At 37.8% G+C, this 27,992-nt stretch overlaps 1 protein-coding gene across 9 annotated transcripts; it reads left to right on the forward strand.

Annotated features, from left to right (window-relative positions):
• Positions 1–154: 154 nt before the first annotated feature.
• RUFY2 (RUN and FYVE domain containing 2) lies at positions 155–27,964 on the forward strand. Of its 9 annotated transcripts, none has more exons than XR_011726817.1 (19): positions 156–316; positions 3,070–3,243; positions 3,759–3,876; positions 5,809–5,910; positions 7,068–7,191; positions 9,039–9,100; positions 9,463–9,528; positions 11,305–11,374; positions 12,416–12,517; positions 13,271–13,387; positions 13,958–14,125; positions 15,537–15,634; positions 16,487–19,121; positions 19,871–19,992; positions 20,898–21,027; positions 21,551–21,645; positions 22,600–22,648; positions 23,602–23,679; positions 24,548–25,977. XR_011726817.1 is itself a non-coding variant. In XM_071749061.1 (18 exons), exons 1-18 carry the CDS (start codon positions 313–315, stop codon positions 24,689–24,691), a joined length of 1,803 nt encoding a protein of 600 aa, XP_071605162.1. In that variant the 5' UTR covers positions 155–312; the 3' UTR covers positions 24,692–25,977. The 9 variants fall into 9 exon arrangements, 4 of the variants coding, with proteins under 4 accessions (XP_071605162.1, XP_071605161.1, XP_071605164.1 ...); XR_011726813.1 differs by lacking the exon at positions 19,871–19,992 and adding an exon at positions 27,052–27,964 and having other exon boundaries at positions 159–316; positions 19,002–19,121; positions 24,548–24,799; XM_071749061.1 differs by lacking the exon at positions 19,871–19,992 and having other exon boundaries at positions 155–316; positions 19,002–19,121; positions 21,569–21,645.
• The last annotated feature ends 28 nt before the right edge of the window (positions 27,965–27,992 follow it).

Genomic DNA, 27,992 nt, shown 5'->3' on the forward strand with positions numbered 1-27,992 from the left:
CTGGTTCTCTGTTTTCGGCAATGCGGCTCCTAGCCGAGCTACCGCCCTCTCCCAGCCGCGCAGCCCCGTGTCCTCCGCCCTCAGGGGGAGGGCTGTAGCGGTGCACCCGGAGCCTCACCCCGGCGCACCGGGGTTGTCGCGATAGGAAAGAACTCGCCTGGGCGGGCAGGGCCGCAGAGGCCGGGCCGGGGGCGGGTCCTCCCGCCGCCGGGGGCGCCGTTGGGCGGTGGGGCCGGGCCCAGCAGCGGTGGGACGGGAGGATCCGCGGTTCCGGCAGGGAGCGGCTGAGGCGGCGGCTTCTCCGCTCCAGCCATGGGTGAGCGGCGGCGGCGGGACCTCCGGGGGCCGGGGGAGGCGAGGGTCTGCGGCAGCTGCCCGCGAGTAATGGCTGCGAGCCGCGTTGCGGCGACGCCAGCACGGGCAGGAAATGTCCGCGGCGGCAGGAATGGGGCTGGGGGCGGTGCGCGGCCTTGCCGGGTGGCGACGGTGCCGGCCCGGCGTCGGAGGCGGCCTCCGTCCCCACGGTATGTGGGCCGGTGATGGGGGCGGGTGCCGGCGGGTCTCCCGCCCTGTGCCTGGGAGGAGCGGCCGGCGCTCTCGGAAAACGAGGGTTGTGCTGGGGGACCGTGCCGTGGGGACGATGAGGGGGTTGGGGAGGAAAACACTCGTGTTCTCCTAGCTCTCGGTGGCAGGGACCTCGCTCAGCCTCTAGTCGTAGGGTTGTTTTTTTTTTCTTTATTCACAAATGCTGTTTGCTGGAAGAGTTTAGGCTGTTCGTCCATGCAGAGACGGGAGAAGGAATATTGTATCCGAATACTGTATCCAAGTATTGCCGCCTGGGCCGGGCCGTGCTGCTCAGGCTCTGGAGGGGCCGGCAACATCAGTGCCGCCTGACAGACACCAGTGTCTTTGGGGGCTGCTGCTCTGGGGTGAGAACAGCTCCCCAGAGCCCTTCTAGCTCGTTTGGCACTGCTCATGCACAGTCTGACCCGTAGGATCCCTGGGCAGCAGCTGGTAGAAAACGTGCTATGTGAAACTCTAAATCTTGGTCTTTTTTAAAAAGCGGGTTGAAAAAAAAATAGGTCTGTGTAGGTAGACAAAGTGTTGCAACAGGCCTAAAATTTATTTCTGCCTCAAAAAGACCGGGGAAGAAAGCTGACAGTTAAAAGGACACTACATGTGGAAGTCTGTCTATGGGGAGAATCAGCTGCAAAAGTCAAAGTGAGGTCACCTGGAAAAGGAATTTGTAAGATGCCTTTGGGGAAATAGATTTGAATTTGGCAAGGGAGAGCTGCTCCCCTGAAGTCTGACTCGAACCAGGCTTTCTTTACAATAACTTATGTATCTGGTATGGTCAGTAGCTAAACCAGTAAAGAAGCAGGAGGCCTGATGTGAGCTTTACCAACAGAAATGCTCTTGTTGTTGCTAGTCTCCATCTCTCCCAGAAAGGGGCAGTCACTGATGCTGCTCTTGGTAGGGCTGCTTAAGTCCCCGGTGGCTGAGCTGGCAGGAGGAGAGGTGTCAGGGGACAAACTGGTGAGCTGTGACTGGTAACCAGGTAAATTTTTGTCAGAGCACTGTTGCTAATTGTCTGCTGTGTCTTCTGTAATCTTTCAGTGTTTGCTGTTCAAATACTGGTAAATTGAAAGACTATAAAGGTTATATTGGAAACATCATCTCAATAGTTTGTTCGTTTGGGGTTTTTTTTTGTTTTTGTTTTTTTTTTTAAAACCTGAGGCCAGTTATGTTATGTGGCTGTAGGGTAATTTGATATCTTACAGGCAGGAACACAGAAAATTAGTAATTTTCAAAGTTTCTGCTAGCTAGCACCTAAATATTTAAAACTCTGGTATGCAAGCAATGAGACAAGTAATTTCATTTCTGTTTGAAGAAATGAGAAAGTATCCAACTATTACAATGGTTTGGATTTTCTTTGTGTTTTTTTTAAAGGTATACAGTTCTTTATGCTTTCTGATGTGCAAAGAGATAAGGTCACATACCATTTCTCAGATTTGCAGAGGAAGGGGCTCACATTGTTTTGCACACACAAATCTGCATAGGTATTTTGATATCTGTGTCTAAGTATCTTAAAAAAAAGATGATCTGTGTTTTTAGTTTGTTTTCTATATAATTTCTTAGATTTAATTGCAGAAAAAAACCAGATTTTTTTTTTCCAAGTTACTTTGATCATAGTGGATAAACAAAGGAGTGTTTTGCCTCTGTGTCAGGTTGGCAAAATAGAAGATGGCCTTAATTTTGAACTGCTTCATTACAAATGAAAATAAGAATCTCCCAAAGCTCAGGTTTCAGTAGTAGGTGCTCTAAGAGGAACCTTGTCCACCTTGTCCATCCTGTCAGATTAAGATAATTTTTAAAAGCTATGGGTTTTTTTGTAGTTTACATTTTGTAAAATTAAAATAAAAAAAATAAGGCAAAACCTTCAGTTCTGAAGCTTTCTGATCTACAAAATATTTTGTAGGAAAGGATATATAGGAAAGTGAAGCTTCAGTAACTAATATGTAATATTTTCCTGAAACTGCTCCTGCTTTACTGGCTGACTGCACAGCCTAAAGAGAGCATGTGTTTAAGTCACTGTGAAATTAAGACTGCAGCAGAGAGCCATCATTTTAAAGAAGTATAATGTCTCTTTCTGATGGTATACTGTAATATACCAAGTAAATACTTACGTTAATAGGAATGCTGCTTTAATATTCTGGTCAGAGCACTCATTGCTGTCGTGCAGCAGAGCTTTTGAGTGCAGCATTGATGCCCAAGTTAATTTCCAGTTGCTGACTGCTTCCAAGACTGTACTGAGACATCACAGTAACTGTGAACTGTAATTTACAACCTTGTTGTTTCATTCATCTATTAAAACAAGGTAAGATCTCTAAGGCTGTTATTTGGAGTGGATGCTTCAGTGCTTTATAGTATGAAATCATTCCCTTGACTTTATCTAGATTAAGTTAAGTTTTTGTTTAAACAAGGTGTCCATAAAGCATTTTATTATCTTGCATCTTTTCTAAAACTTGAACTGTAACATTTGTTGGTTTTTTTTCTTTATTGTCTTAGCTGTAAAGGACCCTACAGCTGTAGAAAGAGCAAATTTACTGAACATGGCTAAATTGAGTATAAAAGGACTCATTGAATCAGCTTTGAGCTTTGGCCGCACTCTGGATTCTGACTACCCACCTTTGCAGCAGTTCTTTGTTGTCATGGAGCACTGCCTGAAGCATGGCCTTAAAGGTGTGGTAATTATTACAGCTACATGTTTCTCATTTCAAACATGCCATTTTCCTTCTTTCCTTTCCTGAAAGCTTGTAAAAAAACCTATGTTAATGTTGTTTCAAGAAGTGAAGAAAATACATAAAATACTTAAATAATCACCTTTTATAATTACTATTTATTAATACTTCACAACATGTGTTTTTGCATTTACCAGCTTTTGCTTTTGTATATTTATTGTAAGTGGTCTAGAGATTACTGCAGCTGCATATATATGTGTGTGTGTGTATGTAGCTCAGATTTTTAGCTAGTCATTCTTTTTATATTATTTTGTTGTAGCACAGCAATTTTATGTCCACAGCAAACTAATTTGGAAAATGGCTTTGGCTAGATACTGATAAACTGACTAGTGTCAAAGCTGTCTGTTACCTGGAAGTCTAGGCTCAGCAGCTAAACCTTTTCTCAAACCAGCTCTTTTGGAGGAAGCTACTCCAATGACTTAAATTAATTCAATTACTTAATTTTTCTTTTTCCAGTGAGAAAGTCCTTTCTAAGCTACAATAAAACCATCTGGGGTCCTCTGGAACTTGTGGAGAAATTATATCCAGAAGCTGAGGAAATAGCAGCAAGTGTCAGAGATTTGCCTGGCCTCAAGTAAGTAGTTTTGGTAAAATACAGCAAGAAAATAAAGGACCTGATTGAGAATCTGTAGATGTCTCATGATTTCATTTGGCATTAATCAAGCCTTTGAACAGTCAGCACATGATTTGGGGCAGAGTAGAGATATACAAATATATCTTGCTAGCTTTTTGTGTTTTGCACAAAACAGCTAAAAAATACTTTTCCTCTGCACTCTACTCTTGTATGTAGCTTTGTAACTGGCTGTATATTAAATTCCAAAAGGATCTGGCTACATTGTGATTGGTGGCAGCAGAAGGATTATAATTTATAACTTTATCTAAAGCATATAGGTATATAAATTATTCCTTGCTCTTGTATCAGGCCAGTTCAAATAATACTGTTAGCCAAGTGTGCTACACTCTATCTGTCCTGATATAGCATGCAGGTTTTGAGGTTGTGGGTTTTTTTGATTTATGTGCTTACAACTTCTAAGTGTGCAAGCACTAGAGGAGGATCTAAATGCCCCAGTTGAATTTGTTAGGTATTAATGTCTGCTAGTTGCTTATGTTTTAATCTTTTTTGAATTGTCTTTCAAAGATACCACTGCATTTGTAAACAAGTATGAGCTAAAGCTAGAAGTCAGTATGTGTTGTGTAGACCCAGAGAATGGGGTTGGGAAGGCAAGCTTGCATGAGTTGTAATGGACTTTTGATTACTTTCCTCACGATTCCTCTGAAGACTCTACAAGCAAGTTGCAGATAGGAGTCTGAATTGTTGCAGTTTTACTTCAGCTAGAAAAAGGATTTTCAAGATTATCTTTACAGGAACTGTTAGATTAAGAAGGTACTTACAGGAAAACAGAACTCTTAAAACCTCTTTCTGTGCTGTTAGCCATGTACTGTGTGAGAGCAAAGCACATGGAAGTACAACTGTGTAGAAAGTTGCATATTTTCACTCCCTGAGCAAAATGGTTAATTTAACTGTCTGGCTCTTGTTCTATCTCAGTTTCTGTTATTTACAGGAGCTGCTCCCAATCTCAGCTCAGTTGATGAACTGGGCACAAAAACAGTCTGGGGGGCAAATGGATAGAGAGCAGCCGTGAGGAAAAGGACTTGGGGGTGGTAGTAGATGAGGAGCTTGCCATGAGCCACCAGTGTGTGTGCTTGCAGCCCAGAAGACGAACAGCTTCCCAGGCTCCATCAAAAGAAGTATGGCCAGCAGGGTGAGGGAGGTGATTCAGCCCCTCTGCTCTGCTCTTGTGAGGCCACATCTGGAACAGTGTGTACAGCTTTGGAGCTCCCAGCACAGAAAAGATCTGGATCTGCTGGGGAAGGTCCAGAGTTGGGCCACAAAGATGATCAGAGGGCTGGAGCACCTCTGTTATGAAGACAGGCTGGGAGAGTTGGGGCTATTCAGCCTGGAGAAGAGAAGGCTCTGGGGAAACCTTGTAGCAGCCTTTCAGTACATGAAGGGGGCCTCCACGAGTCTGGGGAGGGGCTTTTCACTAGAGAGCACAGTGACAGGACAAGGGGTAATGGTTTTAAACTGAAAGAGGGTAGATTTAGGGTAGATATTAGGAAAAAGTCTTTACCGTGAGGGTAGTAAGACTGGAATAGATTGCTTAGGGCGGTTGTTGATGCCCCATCCCTGGAAGTGTTTAAGGCCAGGTTGGATGAAGCCTTATGCAACCTGGTCCAGTGGGAGATGCCCTTGCCTATCAGGGGGGTTGGATCTTGATGGTCTTGAAGATCCTTTCCAACCCAGACCATTCTGTGATTCTCCCAAAGCAGCGAGTCAAAGCATAGACATTATGGCTTCCTGGACTGCATTGCTCAGCTAATAATTAAAAATGCCCTTTCAGAAATACCAGTTGTTGTACCAGTAGACTGATAAAATGTTTGAACAGTGAGTAAATGGATTCATTGCTCATTTGTGACTGTTTGACTTCATGCCCTTTTTTTTCAGAACACCACTGGGCCGTGCCCGGGCCTGGTTACGGTTAGCACTGATGCAGAAGAAAATGGCCGACTACCTTCGCTGTTTAATCATTCAGAGAGATCTTCTCAGGTAAACACTTTTGTTTATAGTTTATTTTTAGAGGTTTAGTCTCCTGAAAAAAAATAAATCTCCCCCAGTCCTCAGGGTAGAGGGACCAAACACTGCTGCCTTGTCAAGATTGAGGGCCAGCTGATGGCTAGAGATGTTTCTTCCCCACCATGTAGGGCTGTCTTCTGCAACATTCCTGGCTGTTCTCTTATAGATGAGGGTGATGAGGAAGGGCTTGTGCTGCATTCCTCTGTCATGCAGAGTATGGGCTAGAAACCTCTGGAGAGTAGATTAATTCACCCCTACCGTATGCATGGTTTCTTTCTGAGCTACCATTGCATGGACGATGATTGCTTTGAACTTGCTTTTCACAGTTCTAAAACTGGCCTTGCTCTCTTCTAGTGTAAATTATCCTTTCTGATGGGGTAGTTGAAGCACAAATGAAAAAAAAAACTTGTCACCTTAATTTTAATTCTATAACCTATACATATTTTAAGACTTCTTGTATGCCTAGATAATGCTGGTATGTCAGAATGACAGTGTTAGACAGCTATGGACTTTTTCATTGAAAGCACAGTTTGCTTCGTAGATTCTAAAACTTTATTTAAAAAATGTAAGAAGGAGGAGATAAATGTTGATATTCTGTTTTACTTAAAAAAAGCTATTTAGCACTTCCATCCTTTCCATTTCTCTCCATTTGTCTTCTCGTAGCCATTTAACCTCTTACATGGCTTCTTTAATTTCAAGCATGTGGTCATTAGAGTCCAGACCTTTTTTCGCACAAGGTAAATTTTTTACAATTTTGGTTTTTTGCATTCTCTAGTGTTTCTTAGCAACATAAGAATTCTCTGACTCAATGTGGCCTAACATCCACCCCTTGTGGTATTTTTAGAAGACAAAATGAGTCTTGCCCCCTAGATATCCCAGCACTCCATCAGCTTTGTGGCTCAGATTTCTGGAGCCAAAGATAGTATGTTTGCTTGTATCTTTGTCTCTAAAACAAACCATGCACTTTCATTTCTAAAATATTTATGAGGTGAAAGTATGGGCTGACCCAGTTTGTATTTAAAGATGTTGAAGTAAGGCTAAAATAAGAGCAATAGGTGTAGCTTATTATTAATTTATTACATGTAAATATACTGAATATGCCAGTAAGATGCAATTTTCTTCCTTAACAGTGAATTTTATGAGTATCATGCACTAATGATGGAGGAGGAAGGAGCAGTTATTGTTGGGCTATTAGTTGGGTTAAATGTGATAGATGCTAACCTGTGTGTGAAGGGAGAAGACCTAGATTCACAAGTAAGTCAATACGGATAAACTTATGTACATGAAATCAATAAAATTTGTATGTATGGTGAATTTTGTTACTATGGAAATGTGACTTGTTAGAAATCTTAGAGATGGCTTATGGTGTGATCCAGCTCCAGTGGGGTTTGTTGCATTAACCTCAGGATCAGTTGTGTCAGACCTTGAGATATTGATAATTGTCAGACAGCAGGAGTAAAGTTTTATGCTTTGTTCTCAAATAGATGCAATTGTAGCAATGCAGAGTTTTTAGTTGCTTAACTTATCCTTCTCCTTTGTGGGAGAAATACAGTCCCATGATCAGTTTATCCCATTTGGTTAATTTATTGTTGTTCTGGAACATAATAGTAGTATTTCAAGGACTTGAAACAAAAACTTGCTTCATGTAGTGTAATAAAATACCATCCAAGAGGGTAACTGCTTTCAGTCTGCAAAACAAGACTTCCTCCTTTGCAGAGTGCTTTGACTTTTACCTCTGATCTTTTCTGAGAAAATCTTGCCTGACTGATTTTAAAGATAGTTGAACAAGTATTTATGAGTCAATGTAGGCTGTATTCAGTCCTAATTGTTTTTGCCTGACATCGTGGTGGAAAAGAATTGTAACAGTTGAAGTGATTAATTACTGTATTTCAGCATGTATTTGATGAAAAAGCAATTTCTATTGCAAAGAATGTGAAACATAAGGTTAACTTGTCTTTGGCTTTAATTCTAGTAACTCTCTAATGTTTTAAGCCCTGATCTTGCAAACCAAAAGATGGAACATTGAAAAGCCTGTAATTATAGGAAACTTATCAATGTGCTTTTCTTAGTATTGAGAATAATGTGTGTATTATAAACACAGAATCTATTGCTAGCCACACATTTGTTATCTAGGTTACTTGGTGGCTGTATGAGGGGAATTAAAACTTGATATAAAATACCACAGTTTTGGTATGTTAGAAGAATGCTTTTCAATGGTGAAAACAGTGATAATTAAAACAAACTAACTTTTGTAGAAGTAGCATTTTAATAAGATACAGAGTAGAATAAGTGGAAGGCCATCATGGGAAACTTGACATGAGAGCACTGTACAAACCAAGGAAATGTTAGATTTAGCAAGTTACTTGTATTAAAAAGCTTACGGGAGCTCAAAAAGAAAGCAATGGATCAGAGATATTGCAATACTTTATTGCTACAGCCAAGAAAGTAAGGGATTTGGTAAAGCAAAAGGGGTTAATTACTTTTTTAGAGTTTCATTAATGGAGCTGGAAGCAGAATTCATGCTGATGTTATTTATGTATGATTAAATTATGGTTGAATAGAAAATACAGTAATTAGATTCAGGTTTAAAAGATAGGAAAAAAAGAATGCAGTTGAGTTGTCATACCTGAGATATCGTCCCTCCCCATACCTGGCAAGTGTTATTTGGCAAGGAATATCAAAAATCTAAATGTTGGGGACACATAAGTTTGGGAGAAACACTACAGGCAAATTATCACAGGTCTGCTCAATTAGTGATAGGGTTGTGTAATATTTGATAATTCCCAAAATAAAAGTCTTCCTACAAACTCTTAGCTAGGCCACAAGAAGTAATGTTCATGGAATGTGGTATGAGGCACATTGCTAATTTTGTTCCAAAGTAACTTAATTCTTAACAAATACATGAGACTACACTTAAAAAAATATTTAAAAATCATGTTTAAAATGTTATGGTTCAGCTTTTTAGCTTCTGGGTAATATTAAACTAATGTTACAAAAGCTGATGTAACTGGGGTTCTAGTAATGATGTAGGTACAAAGCTGTGAGTATCAACAGTAGTTTACTTGTGTGATATGAAATTGTGTACATTTGTTTTCCCCTAGGTTGGGGTGATTGATTTCTCCATGTATTTAAAGAGTGATGATGACATCGGGGGTAAGGAAAGGTATGTGGTCACCATATACCTGACATTTTTATTTCTTTGCAAATGATTTCTTGACGGGTGTTTTAAAGAACCAGAAATATGGCAGAGGAAATAAACATCCTTCTTCTCTTGAGACTGTATGTGTTCTTAAATGTCATGTAGAGAAATAGTTTGCAGTTAAAGCATTGGGGTTTTTTCTCTCTCACCGATGTCACCACACATATTATTGACTTCATGATTGTGAGGTGAAGTTTCTTAATTTCTTTTTAAAAAACACAATTAAGATGGACATTTGCGTATGATGGATAGATATGTATATGTTTTCAGCACATAGTTCACTACCTTATTTTGTTAAAACTAATGTTATTATGTGCTTGCTTTAGAAATGTACAGATTGCTGCAATTTTGGACCAAAAGAATTATGTGGAAGAACTAAACAGACAACTGAAGTAAGTATTACTTTGAAGTATGTATGCCTGTCCAGATTTACAGGTAAAACACCTCCTAATGCCATTTTTACCTCAGCTTTGTGAGAGAGAACTTCAAAAAAAGGGGTGAAAATTCCTTATTTTAGACTGAGAGTGTTGAGAGGTTGGAAAGAATACACTCTTATGGAGAAACTCAGGAAGTCTCAGTTTTCATGCTTTTGTTTTTTATAGTTATAGCCTTGATTCTTCAAATAAAATAAAAACAGCAGGCCAAAACAGATCAAGGTCCTCACAGTTCATAACTTCACAGGAATGAAAAGCTTGATACAGATCTTAACTGCATTCTATTTAACAGTTTCGAAAAGGATGAGTGAGTGTTTTGGGTCAATCCACATATTTTTGATTCTCTGCCTTTCAAAACATTTATCCTAGGACCAAAACTGAATAGGTTCATTGCTTGCTGGAAACTATTTACACGTTGTATGTTGTGGTTCCTCTAGAAGCTATTTTCAGGAAAATATTGTGCTGGATGGAGCAAACCTAGTCTGCTACCGTGTTTGTAACTGTACAAATAGAGGAACAGTGCTTGTAATTCTCTGAGGAGTACTGGACAAAGTTAAACACTGCAAAGACCTAACAAAGAAAGAAAACCAAACAACAAACCCACAGAGCAGTACAGAGCTACTACAGAGCACTCCAGAACTGTAGGTTCTGTAGTATAGCTGATCTTCCCTTGATTCCTTTTTGAAATTTAATTTTAGGTTTTCATTTTTAATGCTGGTAATCTTGCTCATTATTTACTATATGGGTATTGCTGGGGTAAAATTATTCTGAACTGAGTTTCTGGCAGAAACCTTCAGTATATATGAGTGTGTCAAATACGAGCCAAATGAACATAAGTTGAGGAGGAGAAAGAAACTGTCACAATTAAGAATAGTGGTGTTTGTGTGATGATAGCTGCTGTTATTCAGGTGAGCTCCTGTGTCTGAAGGAAGTTCTACACTGGTTTATGTGTGTACTTACTTGCAAACCAATGGTTCAACAACTCTTCTATTTTATTTCAGGTCAGCTGTACCTTTCCATATATATCCTAAAATACATTGATCTTCTCTACCTCGCCATTCTTAATGAATTGGTACCTTCTGAGGACAATACAGGAGAAATATGTGAACAGTAAACAGTGTTACAGAATAGGTTTTTTCCTGTGTGTTAAGTGCAGCCCAAAAATTGTGTTTACAGCAGATAATAGGTAGTCACATAATGGAGAAGGCCATGGCTTGGTATGATTAAAAAAAGACACACACAGAGTAATAAAAGTGAGTGAAGTCCTGACAAGACTTATAAGTGAAGTCAAGAAGCATCAAGAAAGAGGTTGCCTGAGAATAAACCTCAAAAAATGTGAAGCAAATAATTTTTAGAAGGAATAGATTTTGGAAGAGATCCTGGATAATGGTTTCATTACAAGGGGAAAACAAAAAAAAACAAACAAACAAGAAGATAGTAAACTGTCTTTTAAGGGAACTCATTAAACATTTAGATACAATATAGTTGTGAGGATAAAGGAAAGGGAGATAAAGTCACACCCAGCCAGCAGTTTGAGTAACAGAGGTGACTTTGAGAGTATATAAATGTTCAGCAAAGGAAATTTATTTTCTTGTATTTTGGAAGATGTCAAATAATGGGAGCAGACCTTTTAGCCTTGACCATTAGTCACTGTGCCTTGCATTAAAGCTTTTGAGCTTGGTTGAATGAGTTTTGATGTAATTTTGAATAATGTTTTGTCTTTTTCTTTTTCAGTAGCACAGTTAGTAGTCTACATGCAAGAGTTGATTCACTAGAGAAATCAAACACTAAACTGATCGAAGAGGTATTATTTAATAATGTACAGTAGATATTATTTGCTCTCAGGGTTTTTCTAAATGCACTTATATTATTTTAATCTGCATGAGTACTGTATGGTATATTCAGATACCCTTATTTTGGCTTGAAGAAAAGGTGCAGTAGCTGCAGGGATTTGAGGTCAGCTTGCTGAGGTAGCCTGCAGCATCAGTAAATGCATTCTGTAGAATATTGCGATTTCCCACTTTGGACAAAACCAGAGGAGAAGCCTTTCTTAATGCCAGCTGTCAGTCTGATTTTGTGCAGATGACTAGTCTATAATGGATGACACCAGTTCTACAGAGACAAAGAAAGTAGTTCAGCAAGCAATTTTTGTTACTGTTCTCAGTTTTAGTCAAAGGATTGTTTCTTGTTTATTTACCATATACTTATGTATAGTTTTTAGACTTTTCTGTCTCTGGTTTTGTATTTAGATCCTATATTTTCAGTTATCGTTGATTCTTGACTATATTCCAGTATATTTAGCTTTATAAGAGAGAGCACAACTTTTTGTAGTCTGAGCCACTTGATAAATAGTTAATGAAGTGGAAAAATAAATTCAGGTATTAAAGGGATAGCTAAGTCAGTCTGGGTGTTAATGGATCTAGACAGAGGGAGAACACTCATTCTGTTCATTCTCAGAGTATTGTGGTTCCTTCACAAGGCTTCAGCTCTGTATGATATATTAAGATGTCCAAAAAAAGAACAAAAAAAAAGAACAAAAGAACAAAAAAAAAGAACAAAACAAAAAGGGAATTGAGGATCCTTAAGTCATAATGAAACAAAGAGAAGAAAGCATATTCTTTGCTAGACAGGAAATAATATCAATTAAATGAATATACAATGAAAATGACTCATTAATAAAACCAAGAGCTTTGTGTTTTCTATAATAAGAATTAAGCTTCTGTTTTGTAGACTGCAAGAACAGGGCAGAGAATGTCTTGGAATTACATTCATTAGAATGTTTTTTCTTTTTTTCTGCTCACAAAAGTATTCACACTACTTTTCTTTCTTTTTTTTTTTTTTCCAGCTAGCAATAGCCAAAAACAATATAATTAAACTTCAGGAAGAAAACCATCAATTAAGGAGTGAAAATACTCTTATTTTAATGAAGACACAGCATCATCTAGAAGTATGCACTTTTTGCAATAAACATAGGAATGTTGTGTGATTCATTGCTATTCAGATGTTTTTACATTGCAACTTGAAGTAATCAGTAGTTAGGCCAAATCTAAAACAACACTTACTAGGGAAAAGTACCTGTTGGATCTGGGAGATTTCATAATCACATAAAGATATCAAAATTATAGGACACCTAGATTATTTGTTTGTTTTTTAACTATATGCACATTTTGTAGCATTTTTACTTGAATTCTTTTTTTTCTTCTCTTTTTTCTTTAGGCTGTAAGCTATATTTAAGATCACTTAAGGCATTGTTATCTAAAAATTGTGTTGAACTTCTGTGTGTTTTAGTTGTCACACTGTCTATTCTGTCCTATCTAGTGGTGTGAAATGTCATTTGGAGTAATGCATATGGTTGCTGAACTTTTTTAAGGTGTTATTTGTAGCTCCCTATGTAACTTCTTGTATGTGTTGTATGGATAATTGTTAAAACCACAGGTTAAGCAGGCATTAGGACAGCTCAGTGCTGAAGCATCAGAGTGACTAACTGAAGGACACTGTAGAATTATTTTGCTAGATTTACTCAGTTCTCATTATAAAACTGATCACCACATAGCAGAAACAGCCCTTTCCTTTTCTCCTGTGCTTAGAGAATGTATTTTAAGCTTTTTTTTTTTTTTTTTTTTTTTCTCTCACAACCGTTAAACTCATGCTACTAACTGCTGAACTTGTGATGAAGATAGATTCTCTTACATTTTTGTAGGCAACTAAAGTGGATGTTGAAGCAGAACTTCAGACATACAAACACTCCAGGCAGGGTTTAGATGAAATGTACAATGAAGCTCGAAGACAGCTTCGAGAAGAATCACAGCTTCGACAAGTAAGTAATCTGGAAAACATTGTGCTTGACAATGTCAGTATAGAAACATTTCTGGTTTTGCTGAGCTTAGATGCTGCCTTAATTTGCCTTTTCTGGAGAGCCTGTAATTAAACGGGGCTTTTAACAGAGCAATCAATGCATCAATATTTCTGTAACAATGTTGCTAAAGCACAGTAAAGAAAACACATTTCCTTTGAGAAATTTTAAGTAAGCTGTTGGCAATACCAGGTGCTCTGTATGTGTAGTAAATCTTGCAAAAATAGAAAAACTTTAGTCCTATTCTTCTAATTAATACTTGGGCAACTGTTTATGCAATACTGAAGGGGTAATTTCTTAAAATGTGAGGTGTCTCCTCCCAAAGTTCAGAGAAGGTATCAGTCACAAGGTACATGAATGTAATATTTATTTAGTAGAAAATTTTGCTGTTAAAGAGGGGCAGAGTTTCTGAAGTGGTGAAGTAGCTGATGCTGCTGCTCTGTTAGAGTTAGCTCTTGTCTTTTCCAAAACAGAAATGAAATGTTGCATAGGTATTTAAAGGCTCTTGTGTTGCATTGGTTTTGTGTTTTATAGGATATGGAGAATGAACTCGTGGTTCAAGTTAGTATGAAGCATGAGATAGAGCTTGCCATGAAGTTGCTGGAGAAGGACATCCACGAGAAGCAGGATACCCTCATAGGCCTTCGACAGCAGCTTGATGAAGTTAAAGCAATTAACATGGAAATGTACCAAAAGCTTCAGGTAAAGAAACAGTCTGCAGTTAAGCTAATGAGACAATTTTGATTAGAGTGAGAGAGGTGCATTACCATTTTGTTTAGTTAAATACTGCTGTTTCCTTATTTTTTGGTTTCTTTCCACTTTTTAGGTCAGATTGTTGTTTTGGAATGCTACTGATGCAAGCATGATTCCACACAGAGCAATTCTTAAATCCTTAATGTTACTGGGTTTAGAGAAGAAAAGGGCATGAGATCATGATCTAGTAACATGCTATATGGCTAGAGAGCAATAGTTTATCTAGTGATAATGACACTTTTTGGCCTAAATTGTTTTAAAAATACCAAGAGAATGTAGGCACATACTAGAGTTAAAGAGCAGATCTGACCTTCCAGGGGCATTTGGAAAACCAAGCTGTGGTTTTAGTTTGTTGGGGTTTTTTTTCCCCACTATCTCTGAACACATTGAGAAAACCTTCAGCAATGCTATGCTTTTTTGGAAGAATATAGGTTTCAGAGACCAAACATTCAGTAAAATGATCAAACACTAGGGAAGTTTAGCAGTGACTTAGGCAGAATGTAAGTTCGATTTATGGAAAAAAATAATCAAAAACAGCACAAGAAACCAGTCAAGCCTGTGTCAGAAGAAGGGGAAAAATTAGGCTGCTGCAGAGAGATAATTGAGTTGATGGACAAAGAGGGATGCTACTCTTCTACCTGCAGCTGTGGAAACTGGACCAGAGGAAGAGAAATATAAATACAGCTGGCAAGAAAAATGAGAAGTGAATGTTCTTTGGTGTGTTAGAATTGTTTTTCTTTTAAAGTTGTACTTCTGGGGACTATGGGTAACACTGATTTCACTTAAGGACATTCAGACCCCTCCTGGGCAGTGTAAAGGTGTTCAGGCATGCCCAGTCTCTGCTGAGTTGATAGTGTTAATCTCTTTAACAAGAATAATGCTCTACCTTTCATCTGTATCTTTAAGCTGCAGTAGTAACAGCTCTGCAAGCAATCAGAGTTGTGAAATGTGTTAGTAAAACTGGTAAAAGATTTTTAGGTGTGCATGGTAGTTTGATAAGAGTTGGAGAACCTTAGGGATTTCCAGGATTAAGCATCTTAGTTCTTTATTGGTAAGGTTTTGATGGGCTACTTAAAAAGATAATCAGCAAATTAAGGTTGACTTGAAAATTAGTAATTAAGAAGAGTAACCCAAATGAAACATGTATGCTTATTAAATAGCATCTATACTTTCAAAGTATAAAACTAAAAATTTGCTAGGCATAAAATTTTAAGCACTGTCAACCGCAGTTTTTTAGACAGACAAAGATTCAAAACCTGAAGCTATTTGAATACTTTTTTCTTCATACACTGAAGAAAAACCCCCCAAACCAACCCATGAGCTAACAGTATAATGTATACCTGCTTCAATGTTAACACAGGTTTCTGATGATGCTATGAAAGAAAAGAATGAAATAATTGATCGGCTAGAGGATAAAACCAATCAAATTAATGCAGCTATGAAACAACTAGAACAAAGGTACAGGCCCATCTTTGATTTTCTTCATTTCTCCATCCCCTCATATTTTACTACATTTCTACACAGCTGCCACTGAAATGTAGCTTCCAACTAGAAAATGTAAAAAAATCCTTTCTGAAACTTTAACTAGTGCTTTATGGCTTGATATGTTTTCTTTTTAACAAATACGCTTATTTAAAATGCAAAGTGAATCTTTCATTTTTCTTCCTTCTCTGTCTTTCTTCTGATCCTAAGCTTTTGGGCAAAAGGTTTTTAAGCTGTTTCAAAATTATGTTTCATTAGTACCTTTTTTTTTTTCTTACCTGCATGAAATGCAGTAGAAACCAAAGCATTAATCTTGCTTATACTTAAGCATGTGCTTAATATAAACATTTAATGCCTTCATGGATTACTGCTGTATTTTCTGAAGCTCTTAAAAGTGTTGTCTGTTGCTTCAGAAGTACCATTTATTTTCAGTGGTGTAATAACTTGTTACATTGAAAGGTTGAAAAATGAAAGACTAGAATTCCTGTTCATGAATTTACATTATAGTTAGACTGCATGTATTAAATAATATTAAAATGTGATTCATGTTTTAATTTGGTGGCCTATATGCAACACTGATCTTTATAATTGTAAAATATGACATATCCATAAGCCCTGTCATGTTGATGTTTGACATGTCTTTTTCTTTTCATTTAAATCTGGTTATGAAAAACATGGTTATGTATATAAATAGTGACATGAATATTCTTTTATTGACATCCTTTTTTCCTCTTTTTTCTTTTTCTTTTTATCCTCTATCCCAATTTTTGTTTTTACTATTTTGCTGCCTTCATCTGTCTTTGATTTTTGTCCACTGCATTCATGAAGTGACAAAGATCTGTTAACTCAAACTAGGACTATTGCAATGTCATTTGTCAAATGTGCCAGCAATGAAGCTCAGCATCAGTATAAACTTGTCAAAGATATATCATTCTGAAAGCTCCTCCAGATCTGTTGTGTTTAAATAATTACTGACAAAATACACCTTAAGAATTTTAAAATTATAATTTAAAATGTAAAGTGGTATTAGAAATCCTGCACTGTAACAGATCGTAGCTGAGTTCTGTTTTCTGAGAGAACATCATCTCCGATCTCACTTTACCCCTTTAAAAAAATTGAAAATATTTAAATTATTGCACTATTATTAAGCAAATGTAAGCTAGTTTTATAATGCTATTTAATCACTTAAATGTCAAAGTTTATTTTAATGTAAGTCAGCTATCTTTACTTTGTACATTTTTATAACATTTGTTTTTAATCTAGTGATTTTTTTCCTGTTATAGTACCAATAGATTTAAATGGTAGCCCTTGTGACTAATATTTCCCTTCTCCCCTTCTTGTTCCTTTCACTTTTAGGCTGTATTTATCCCAAAACTGTGCTCTCTGTTGGTTTTTTTGGTTGTAACTAGCACTGTTTTCTTAAACAGCATGACAGGAGTTTGGGGGACGGGGGGCTGAGTGCTCTATCAGAATAAAGAGGAGGGTGGGTGTCAACATACATGTTCAAGGGTTTGGGGATAAAACAGCTAAAGCACAATTCCATTTTGCTAATGCAATGCAGGGTAAAATATTTTCACAGATTTAAAAAGGTGTTTGGAGTCTTGACACTGATGGAGCTCCAGACAGGAAGAGCAGCATGCTCTAGCCAGTTTTGTAGCTGGGACTCCTGCCTGGAACAGCTGCACCATGGTAGTCAGTGTGGAAGTGGATAGCTAGAGTGGAAGTTGTAGTGATAAATAGGATTGACTTTCAGGGCCCAGATCATGAACTTGTTTAACTTGTTCCTCAGCTAAGGATTTTGCTTGTCTACACCTTTGTCTACACAGTAATCACAACTGGTGGCTTTGTCCAACCCCTTTTCCCTTCCTCTGCACATCATCAGGCAGCCACAACTCATACTTCTGCATTGAATTGCTGCTTGTCTGCAGTGCAGAAATAAGGTTTTGGTGTTAATCCCCTGTGTAACTTCATTCAGCTTTTTCTGCCCAGCTAATTGACCCCGCTTTTTCCCAGTATTCTCTTTTCCATATGTATTTTTGCCCTCTCTGCACTCCAATTAGAAATGTGGTTTAGAACATTCTTTAAACAGATGATATGGTTGAATGAGGTAGTATACACTTAATAATGTAGTTTAATTCCAGTAATTTTTCACTCGTTTGCTGGCAGCTTTTGGAAACTCCTGCTGGTAGAGCTTCATCAGTAGAAGCACAAAGTGCTGTGACAAATTGAAGCAGACAAAGCTGACTTCTTATCTTTTTTATCTGACACTGAGAGTTGTGAGTTACTCTTCATCCAGCTAACTGCTGGAAGTGAGAAGTCAAGCATGGAGAGAGACTGTCACAGATTTCTCCCACCACATACCCTGGGAGGTTCTTGAAACCATTTTGCTAAACACAACCGAGCAGGCGGGGACATTCAGTGGTGTTTTACAGGCTCTTTTACTCTCCAGCTTTTTCATCAAGACAGGTGTAGCCAGGATACAACAGAAGTTCCATTTACTTTACTTTTGCTAAGCTACATCCATCTTTCTTTTGGACTTATCAGGTGACAAAGCAGAGAGGAACCACAATTAACTGATGGATTTCAAGGGGAGTGCTGGCTGAAGCAGAAACAAACCCCTGGCATTCAGCAAGGAAAGATTAAATAAAAAAACCCAGTCCCTCAGATACTTGATTAATTGGTTTTATTTATTTTGTCTATAGTATGAAGCAATTTTAACCAGTGTAAGAATGCATTATTTTTAATACAGATTATTTAAATTAATTTAATAATATGCTGTAGTTGAGGTGGTTCTATAAATGTAGTGGGACCTTGACAGGCTGTGTCATCCTGTATTAGGCCAGTTGAGCTTTTTTGCTGTCTGATTGCAGTGCTCTGTATTCAGCCTTATGCTTGAATTTTTTTGAGCTGCTTTTGCACAGCACATGCTCTGCCCTGTCTTAATAGGTGATTAGTACAAACTAAGTACTTCTACAGGATTTATTTGGAGGAAAAAAAAAAAGCTTCCAAAAGTAACCCAGGAACATAACCTAAAGGCAAAAAAAAGCAGTAGGGTATATGCTTCAATTCTAAAATATGTATCATTGTGCTTTGGCATCTGTTCTTGAGCATAAAATAAACCAGTCACTACTTACAGTGATTACTCTCTTACTGTATGAACAAAGCAGGAGCTAGTTCTCTAGGCATTGTATGGATTTCTCGTTTGAGTTTGTGATTTCCCCCCAAGCTTTGTTTTTATTTAGAAATGTTTCTATTTCCCCATTTTTCTTTTATTTGTCTTCTTCACCCTCTACACCCTAGTTCTAGCTTCAGTTTTACCCAAAGTTGATTTGAATTACACCAGATTGCAGCAAGCAGAGAAGGCTCAAATGGAGGCTGAGGCGGAGGATGAGAAACTTAAACAGGAATATGTGAATAAATCTGAAAGTCTGCAGAAAGAATTTTCCCAGAAGGAGAAACAGCTGTAAGTAAATCTTTTCTCTTTGGATAAATATGCATCAGTAAACATTCTATATTGCTGTGTATCCTGTGTCTTCATACGGGCTGATTATTGGTCAGTGGCTTTGAGTAGAATGTAGATACAAAAGATCTTCATGTTAGGTACTGGCAAAGTAGAGGAAAATGTGCCCCTCCAAGAAGTCAGGCTACCTCTGAGAGCCTATGAAATTGTGTGCAGCTTGAAAGAAGAGGGAAGACCAGCATTATTCTTTGTTTAAAAGTGCCAGCTTAATTCATGAGGAAATTAATGTAAGTGAGGGGAAGTATGGTAGTTAAAACACACACTTTTAACAAAGTCCACAAGTATGTAGTAGTATAAACTTAAACAGAAATGGCATAAGAATTGATCAGGCCTAATATTAAGATAGAAGTGGTTTAACTTAACCTCTGTGCAGGAAATAAAAAAATAAAAATCCACTGGAATAATAAGTATTAAAAAGTAATATAAAAATCATCCCTCTACCCTTTATTCTGCTAAATCCTTCTGTACTGATTTAAATAAACAGGTAGTGTAAAAAGCTCTATGTGAGGGCAGATGTTTTCCTTGTGTGGAAAGATAACAAGTAAATTATTTAAGACAGTCCAAATCTGTGGCACAGCAGGGACCTGGGCTTAAAAATTAATGGTTTCCAATCCATTTATTAGCCCACCCTGCCTCTCTTACAACTCTGAATGTAAATAAACTTGTTTAACTCTCATGACAAATGTTCACAGTTTGCAGATTTTGGCAAAAGAACAGTTCAGACCCCAGCCTTAGAAATCTGCAATTCTGAAACCTCAAGGTCATGTTCACTTCTGATCTTTTCCAACCAGATGCTGAGGTAGTGTCCCAAAATGTAAGTCTTTCCTTTGAAAATGGTTTGGTTTTAAAACAGGAAAATTAATGTCAATACATGTTTTCCATCAAAAGCCTTGCATGACTACTCAGATTTTTTCCTCCTTTATTGCGTTGGCACAGTTTAGGTCTAGAAGGTTGAGCAGTGTGCTTCCATCCTTCAGTTCCTCTGTAGCATTCTAAACACCAACCCTTCCATGAAACCAGTAGTAAAATTCTAGCTAGAGTTGGGTCTTCCATCAGAGTAGCCCTAATTCCCTGGAACTGAACTTTACTTAAAATAATAGCGTAGAGATCCCTCGTTATGTTGAACCTCAGCTATGTGAAAAGCTCAATAAAATAGTTATTGCAAATTCTCCCTCATTTATTTTCAATTCTGTCAAAAATGCCATAAGTCTTAGCCTAAAATAGAAGGATATACCACATCTAAGGGTATAATAGTAAATAACTTTTATGAGCACCAGAAATACACACAGTCATCGTCTGCATCATCAATGGCAGTGTGGCTGCTTGGTTTGTTTTAGACCAGGAACAAGCTATGTAAGGTTAAAGGGAGGGCCTTGCCTTATGTGTATCTTAAAAATACTTCAGAATTGTGTGGTTTATGTTCTCTTGCTCATTTATTACTAAGATCAGCTCTTCAAAATTATGCCATGTTCTTGGTTCTTTAAATAAGCTACTTTTTAGAAGCATGTTCTACGTGAGTGTTTTGTTTTATTTATTACACCAATGTCTAAAATAGTATAATATTGATACCTTAGTTCTGTTTTGGAAAACATGTACCTTGATAATACCTTTATTATTATAATAGCATATTGCACCCCCAAAAAAACTGGTTCTTGTTTTCTGGAAACGATACTCCTTTGCACAGTGATTTTTTTTGTTTGTTTGTTTTGCATATTCTAGGCTTCAGCTGGAAACAGATTTGAAGATAGAAAAGGAGTGGCGGCAAACCTTAGAGGATGATCTTCAAAAGGAAAAGGAAACTGTTTCTCATCTGAGAATAGAGACCCAAGAAATAATTAACCTTAAAAAAGTAAATTCTGCAGTAAAACGTATATCCTAGTTTAAAAATTGACTGCAAAGTTAGATAGACTTAGAATGTTTTTTTAAAGAATTTCTACATGTAGATAAAAAATATTAGACTAAAGTATTCTAACAAATTAAGAAAAAAAGATTGGGTTATGTTTTTTTTTCACTCCCCACTTAGTCTTTAGGTCAGAACACAGTGTTGCGTTTTCCTTTATTGTAGTGAAAACTCGTCTTCTTGTTGTGGGCCAGAAAGTGCTTCAGTTTCTGACTTGGTACCCGTGGCTATGTAGTGTTGTTGATCTCTTCAATCACTGGTTTTAAGCAAAAATGCTTCATGTCTTCAATGAAACTCTTAAGAGAGTTTAATCCAGTTGTTGCTGTTCAGTTTGGATTTGGGAGTCTTAATAGAGTGTGTGATGAACCATTCATTCAGATGGCTTTCTCAGTAAAATCAGCTCTGGGTAGTTGTGTTCTAGGCAACAGGCAAATACAATGGGCTTGTTTGTTTGTTTTGGTTTTGTTTTAAGGAGTTCCTTCAACTTCAGGAAAAGAACAAGCAACTGAAAAGGATATGTGAAGACCAAGAAGCTGCACTCCAAGAACTGGCATCCAAGCTGAGCGAGTAATTTAATTTTTCATTATTATTTTTGTCATATAAACTCGAAATAAGAAAAATATTAAGATGGTGGTCCTGTGAATTATACTGTATATAAAAATATTACCTGACTAGTTATTAAAAATAAATGGGTCTAGTTAGTCCAGATCTGTTAATTTTTGGTTTTGGCTGGTGGGCTAGCTGTGAAATCATGGATAATCTGTTCTGAACAACAAATCCTACTTTAATGGGGCCAGGGGCATTAGGAGTTTTTGGGTTGAAAGCATTTGACGGGTTTGAGTGTTGTGCCATTCTCAAAGAGGAACTGCAAGTAGAACACAACTGCTCTGGCTCCAGCAGGACTGTGCTTACTTTTATGTGAGGATGCGTGTTCATGGATTCTGTTCTTTGAAAAAATGAAGGTTCTCTCTGTGACAAACACAGGCCATTGTTGGCAGGTCTTGGAGGAGTTGAGGGATTACATCATGGAAACCCCTGCAGGGTATAGTGAACAATAAGGTCTGAGCACAGCTTTCCTTATGATATGTTGTTAAAATTTCATTTGATGAGCTCTGTTTTCTAAGTAGCTTTGCTGTGAGTAGTGTGGACTTTTCATGCTGTATAGAATATCTTGAGTGGATTGGCACAGGTTGGCTGTGGGGAGGTTGGTTTCTCTATAAAGACATAATGTGGTCTTGTACAAGTCCATATAAATTCTGGTTTTGTGCCAATGCTTTGTGCTGGTATAAATTTTTTTTACCACGTAACCCCAACTAAATTTACAGCCATTCAAAGGATGCTTGTCATTGTACAGTGCTGAGTACAGCAAGGCATGATATTGATTGCATCCTGGTTGCTGCTATAATACTAACTTAAAGCTCAGAGTAATTTGCTTACTATTTTTAAGATAGTCACAATTTTTCAAGTTGTTAGACCCTAACTGACAATGTAGAAGTTTGAAATAGCGTTCTTATTTTTTAGATCAAAGCTGAAAATAGAAGATATAAAAGAAGCGAACAAAGCATTGCAGGTTAGTAGTATTTGGAGAAAAGAGAAACCCTTTTTTATTTTAACTGTTCCCTTTGAAATACTTTGTAAGCATGAGAAGAATTCTCTCCAACAGCAACTATTCAGAAGAGTCATTTCATGACTTCCTGCAGTGGGTGGGAACCACAGAATCCCTGTAACCTCATGGAAGAAAAAGATACTCAATTGCTTTTAATTTTCCTTGTTTGATGTACAGCTATGTCTTTGGGTACTTGCAATGGGACACCCATCTGTATCATAGAGTATATTTGGGACAGAGTTCGTAGCCAACTGAGTTTAAATTACGTGCTAAGTCTCAGTGATTAATAAATATTTTATCATCCTAGGGATTAAGTAAACTTGTTGCACCAGAGCTTGATAACATATGGTCTGCAATATTGGGAAGGTTGGAACTTTTAAGAGTTATGCAGGGAGCACCTGAGAACAGAGATGCTGTCTCCACATATTCAGTCAGTGGGGTGTCACCTTGCAAATTATTTCAGTCCAAGAAAAGGTGTATGAAATGGTTTTCTTGAGCAGATTCCTGTGTTTAATAATTGGTTTAGTGTCACGGTTTAAACAGGAGGAAATTAACAACCCTTGAGAGTGTCCTGTGGGTTTTTTGCTTCCTTATGTCTTGGGGACTGTTCCTGTGTGATGAATGGGGAGATAGGATCCAATGAGATTTGGATACCTGTCTCCTTTTCCCAGCTCAGCCATTGCCCAGCTTTACTGCATGGAGCACGTTCTCTTTGCACCTGCCCTCTCTTGTGTCTTAAGTTTTTGCAGTGTTTTGGAGCATTCTTAAAATGCTTTTGAGTGTCTTTGTGACATTATACTGGTCTCATGGCTTAAGCAATTCAGGCAGTAAATGGACTTCTATTGGGTTTTTTTGTCCCCTGAAGCCCAAAGTTAAGTTCATCAGATACATATAGTTTTTGTAATTTTTTTCTCCAGGGCCAGGTTTGGTTGAAGGACAAAGAGGCTACACATTGCAAGTTATGTGAAAAGGAATTTTCTCTTTCCAAAAGGAAGGTAAAACTGTAATGAAATTTCTTCCAGCTTGCTTACATGTATTATGAGAAAAACACCATTGCCTTAGAGGTGCAGCATGAAATGTCAATGATCAGATGAATGCATAATTAGTTTTGAGATGTCTTTTTAGTTCTTTGATATGTACAATGCAGCTGGGCCCTAATTTCAACATTGCCTTTTGGTGAAGTGCCACAATGGAGCATACCTAAAATTACTCAACCTACTTTGTGGAGTCATCATCTCCAGTGCTTGTCAGCTCTGGCAGTGTTAAAATTTGACATGTGGCAGTCTTATGGCAGTTTTAAATACAATAGACTAAGAATTTAGGAGTTAATTTTCACTTTAAAGTAAAAATGTGATGTTAATTTCCATGCCTTATTAGTGTATGAGGAATTTTTATTTTACCTTTTTTTTGGGTTAAATCCCAATTAACTGCACAACAGAATCATCAACTTTCTTGAATGTCATTGCTTATATTTCTGTATAGCAGAGTGCATTCATGTTCCAGGGATTGAAAGAAATTTGCAAAGCATTTATATGTGCGTGTATATATGTGTTTGTGTACATATGTATATATATATATATATATATATATATAAAGAGAGAGAGAGAGAGACATAAGCCATATATATATATATATATATATCTGCTGTCTTACACCATCTACCTGGGACTGGATCATAGATGGGGCTTTAGATGATTTATCTATTGAAACCTGATTCCACGCACAGACCAAAGAAGTGGAAGGAATCACATTTCAGGCTGCTCTGTGCATATTGTTCATCAGTATCCAATTATCCAAGTATATTTTCATTGTAAAATGTAATTTTTTTTTTCCCTTTCACCCCCTCTTCTACCCATTATTTAGCATCATTGTAGAAACTGTGGTGAGATCTTCTGTAATGCCTGTTCTGACAACGAGCTGCCTCTGCCTTCTTCACCAAAGCCTGTTCGAGTCTGTGATTCCTGCCATGCAATACTTATACAGAGGTGCTCTTCTAATGTGCCATAAAAATATTTTACAAGATACTTATTACCTTCTGGTATTTAGCTAATCCTTTAAAAATAAACAAAAACAAAACCAACTAAAGAATGTACAGCACGATTTCCATAATTTCAGGTAAGCAGTCTAAAGTTGTGTTGTTTTCAAGGTTCCGTGGAGGAGTTACTTGTCTGCTTCCCTTTGAAACAAACAGAAAATGGGACCTAAAGACAGAAAGTGCACATATTAAAAATACAGATGATATTGTTAGTCTAAAAAAAGACTATTTCTTCAGGATCAGAAGGTATTTTGGAGGAAGCAGAGCAGGTTATAGAGGAGACTCGGTGTTAACATGCATTTGATGAGTATCCCTGTCAGTATGATCTTGACAGAGATGATGCTTACCTGCTTTTACAAGCTACTCTGCAAAAAGTCCACCCTAATTCTGCTACAGAAATGTGCCTGTACTACACTGTTGTGAAGGAAAACAGTGTGGTAGTTAGGTTGAAGTTGTATTTGTAAAAAGTAATACAAGTAATACAATAGTCTTGGAAGTTATTGCCAAATACTGTATTACCAAGGTTTTATACATTCAAGAATATTGCACTGATAACTCTGTAGTCACAGGTGTTAAGGGGGGACAGGTTACACACTGCAAGACAGATTAGTATTAAATGCTGGGGACCACATACTTTCTGTGCTGCCTGTGTTGGACCATAAGGTTCTGCTTTTTTTGTCATCATCTTTCTCAAACTTCCAGAGTTTGTTCCAAAACCACTTCTGAGTACACCTCATCACACTGATATTCCGTGATCACTTCTGCTGGAATGTAAATCCTTATTCTTCCAGTAGGCAAGTACAAATACATCTTTTGATAAACGGTCCTCCCTTCTATGTCACTGCCCTAGAACCAACCCACCCTCTTCCCTTGAGCTGCTCAGGGTGGGATCTTGCCATGGTCCATGCCCTGGTCAGCACTGACAAAGTGGCAGCAGAATTATTGGCTCAGTAGTTCCTTTGGTTATGGGCTTGGACTGTTCTCACTGACAGGAGAAGGGAGGCTTTAAACAGATCTTTTATTTGTTCTTGCACTTTGTTTAGCTTAGCTTTGTCTTTTGAAGATAAGCATTTAGTTATTATTCTGGAAGCTAGTACAGCTGTTCTTTTCAGCACCTCAATGTAGATGCTTACGTAGCTTTTGTAAAGAAAAATGTTTTTTAAATTAACTAATGTAACTTTTTGTAAAATACAAAACAAGTACTTGTAAATCTGTAAATAGCTTTTGGAAGAAATAAATTTAATTGATCTGCAACTTACCTATGTGAACAATGTCACTTTATTTCAGTTTGTCATTCAAAGTATTTTGAGTATCTGATTATGACTTGTTCAGTTGCTTATAAAGTCTTTGCAGGTGATGGGGAGTGGGGAGCTGCCCTGCTAATGGGCACAACAAACCCAGTGCTGCTCAGGTGTCCCCTGAAAGCATTTTGGGTATTTTCAGGTGGGCTTCATGTGGGGCAGATACTGAGGCAGCAGGGTTTGATCTAGGATATAGTTGATGCTAATCTGTACTGCTTTTTATAAGTAACTTTTAAAAAACATTACAACTAAAGAAAACTAATGCTAAAGAACATAGTGCTTTTCTGTAACATAGGTACAGTTTTTATTAAACTGCAATCTTTATGCTGCCCTATTTGCATGGAATGATGTCACTGAAGTTGTGTAGTTGTTCAGATTGCTTTTACTTTAAGTAAAATATGAACAAAGTGGTGAATGCGGTTTGTTCTGTGTGGGTTTATTTCCCTTAGCATCAAACTCTGTACCTGGTTGGCTTTTAGCCATTTTTTGGACCACAGTATCATTAATCTTTGTGCCTTTGTCTTCCTGTGAATTGCCATTCTTTTGGCAGATTGAGATTCTCTTATCAATCACCTTCCAGAGTACAGGAAGATCCATGCAGTACCTCCTCTAGCCATCAAAATAAACTCTCAACTGTTCACACTGTATGAGAGCAGCTAGAGAAGTTCCGTCTGACTTAATGAACTGGGGGAATTAGTACATCAGGAGAGAAAAACATGCTTCTTTCTCCTCAGTGATCCTACTTTGTGTGCCCACCTTGCCACAAAGGTGGTTGGTTCACTTACCATCTTTGCAGTTCTGAAAGCCAAGGGAAAACCCATCCCCTTCCTCCAACCCTTCTGTCCAACCACGTTCAACTGTGTGATCTTCCCAGCAAAGAATAAAATACATCTTTGGGTACTGTGATTAAAACTTCCTCACAGACTGGGCAATTTTTTTTTTTAAGTGGGTTTTCTTCTCAAAACTTCTTCAGTTTAAATGCTGCCTAAGTGTCTTGAAAGGTTCAATGCTGAATGCTGCTGTTGTTACAGGGTGAAACATCAACTGCAGAAAGGCTGGGGCATTCCAAAGGGCTTCACTGGTGAGTCCAGCGGGATTTCATTCAAGACTCAAGCTCAGTGTACTTTTTGCAGACTGCTTCTACACAACTACTCAAAGCTCCCCACAGGTAAGTATTAAAACATTCTGGGAGATGTGGATTACTGTTTCTTCCAGCAGCTACATCACTTCTGTCCTAACCTTTGTCATCTTAGTTTTATGGAACACTAGCAAGCTTTTTCAGCAACAGACCAAGAACTATTTTCAAGTTCACAAAGTTAAAAGTATAAGCCCCATAAAATCACCTGTATTATGATTTCAGGTCATCTTCCCTCCCCTTCCTATGTGAAAATATTCCAGCCCTTGGAAAGCTTCTTCTTCCAATTACTTTTTCAGCTATGAATTCCAGTCACTTGGACACAGACACACTCTAGTGAAATAAACTCCATCCACCTCTCCCACAATAAGACATTTATTACATATATAACACAGTACTAGCAAACAGGTGACAGACTTTCAATACCCAAGATCACATTTGACATTTGTAAGGGAGGCATCAAGGACAAAGCAGTTAATATGGGAGATCACACTGGCTCAGAATACCTTTTTCATTACACATCAGATATGTTGTCTTCAAACAATGGTTTCTTACATATCTTACATGTTACAATTGCACAATATGTTTATCAATGTGTTTGGGTTGTGTGTTATTTAACAAGTATCAGCTTAGTTATCTTTGCTTCTAATGAGCTCATCTAGATTATGACTTGTCAAATTTGGAACAAATGCAGATAAGCTCTGTGCTGCAAAAAGGCTGAATCATGTTTAAATACAGTAATTTCATGGAAGAAAAAGTCGTGCTTCCAAATTCCCCACTTTCCCAAGTCGTTTTTTGTGAAAATGAAACTACATAGCTAAGCCTTAAAGTAACTAG

This window comes from Heliangelus exortis, chromosome 7 (assembly GCF_036169615.1).
Source record: "Heliangelus exortis chromosome 7, bHelExo1.hap1, whole genome shotgun sequence".
In the NCBI taxonomy this organism is placed as follows: domain Eukaryota; kingdom Metazoa; phylum Chordata; class Aves; order Apodiformes; family Trochilidae; genus Heliangelus; species Heliangelus exortis.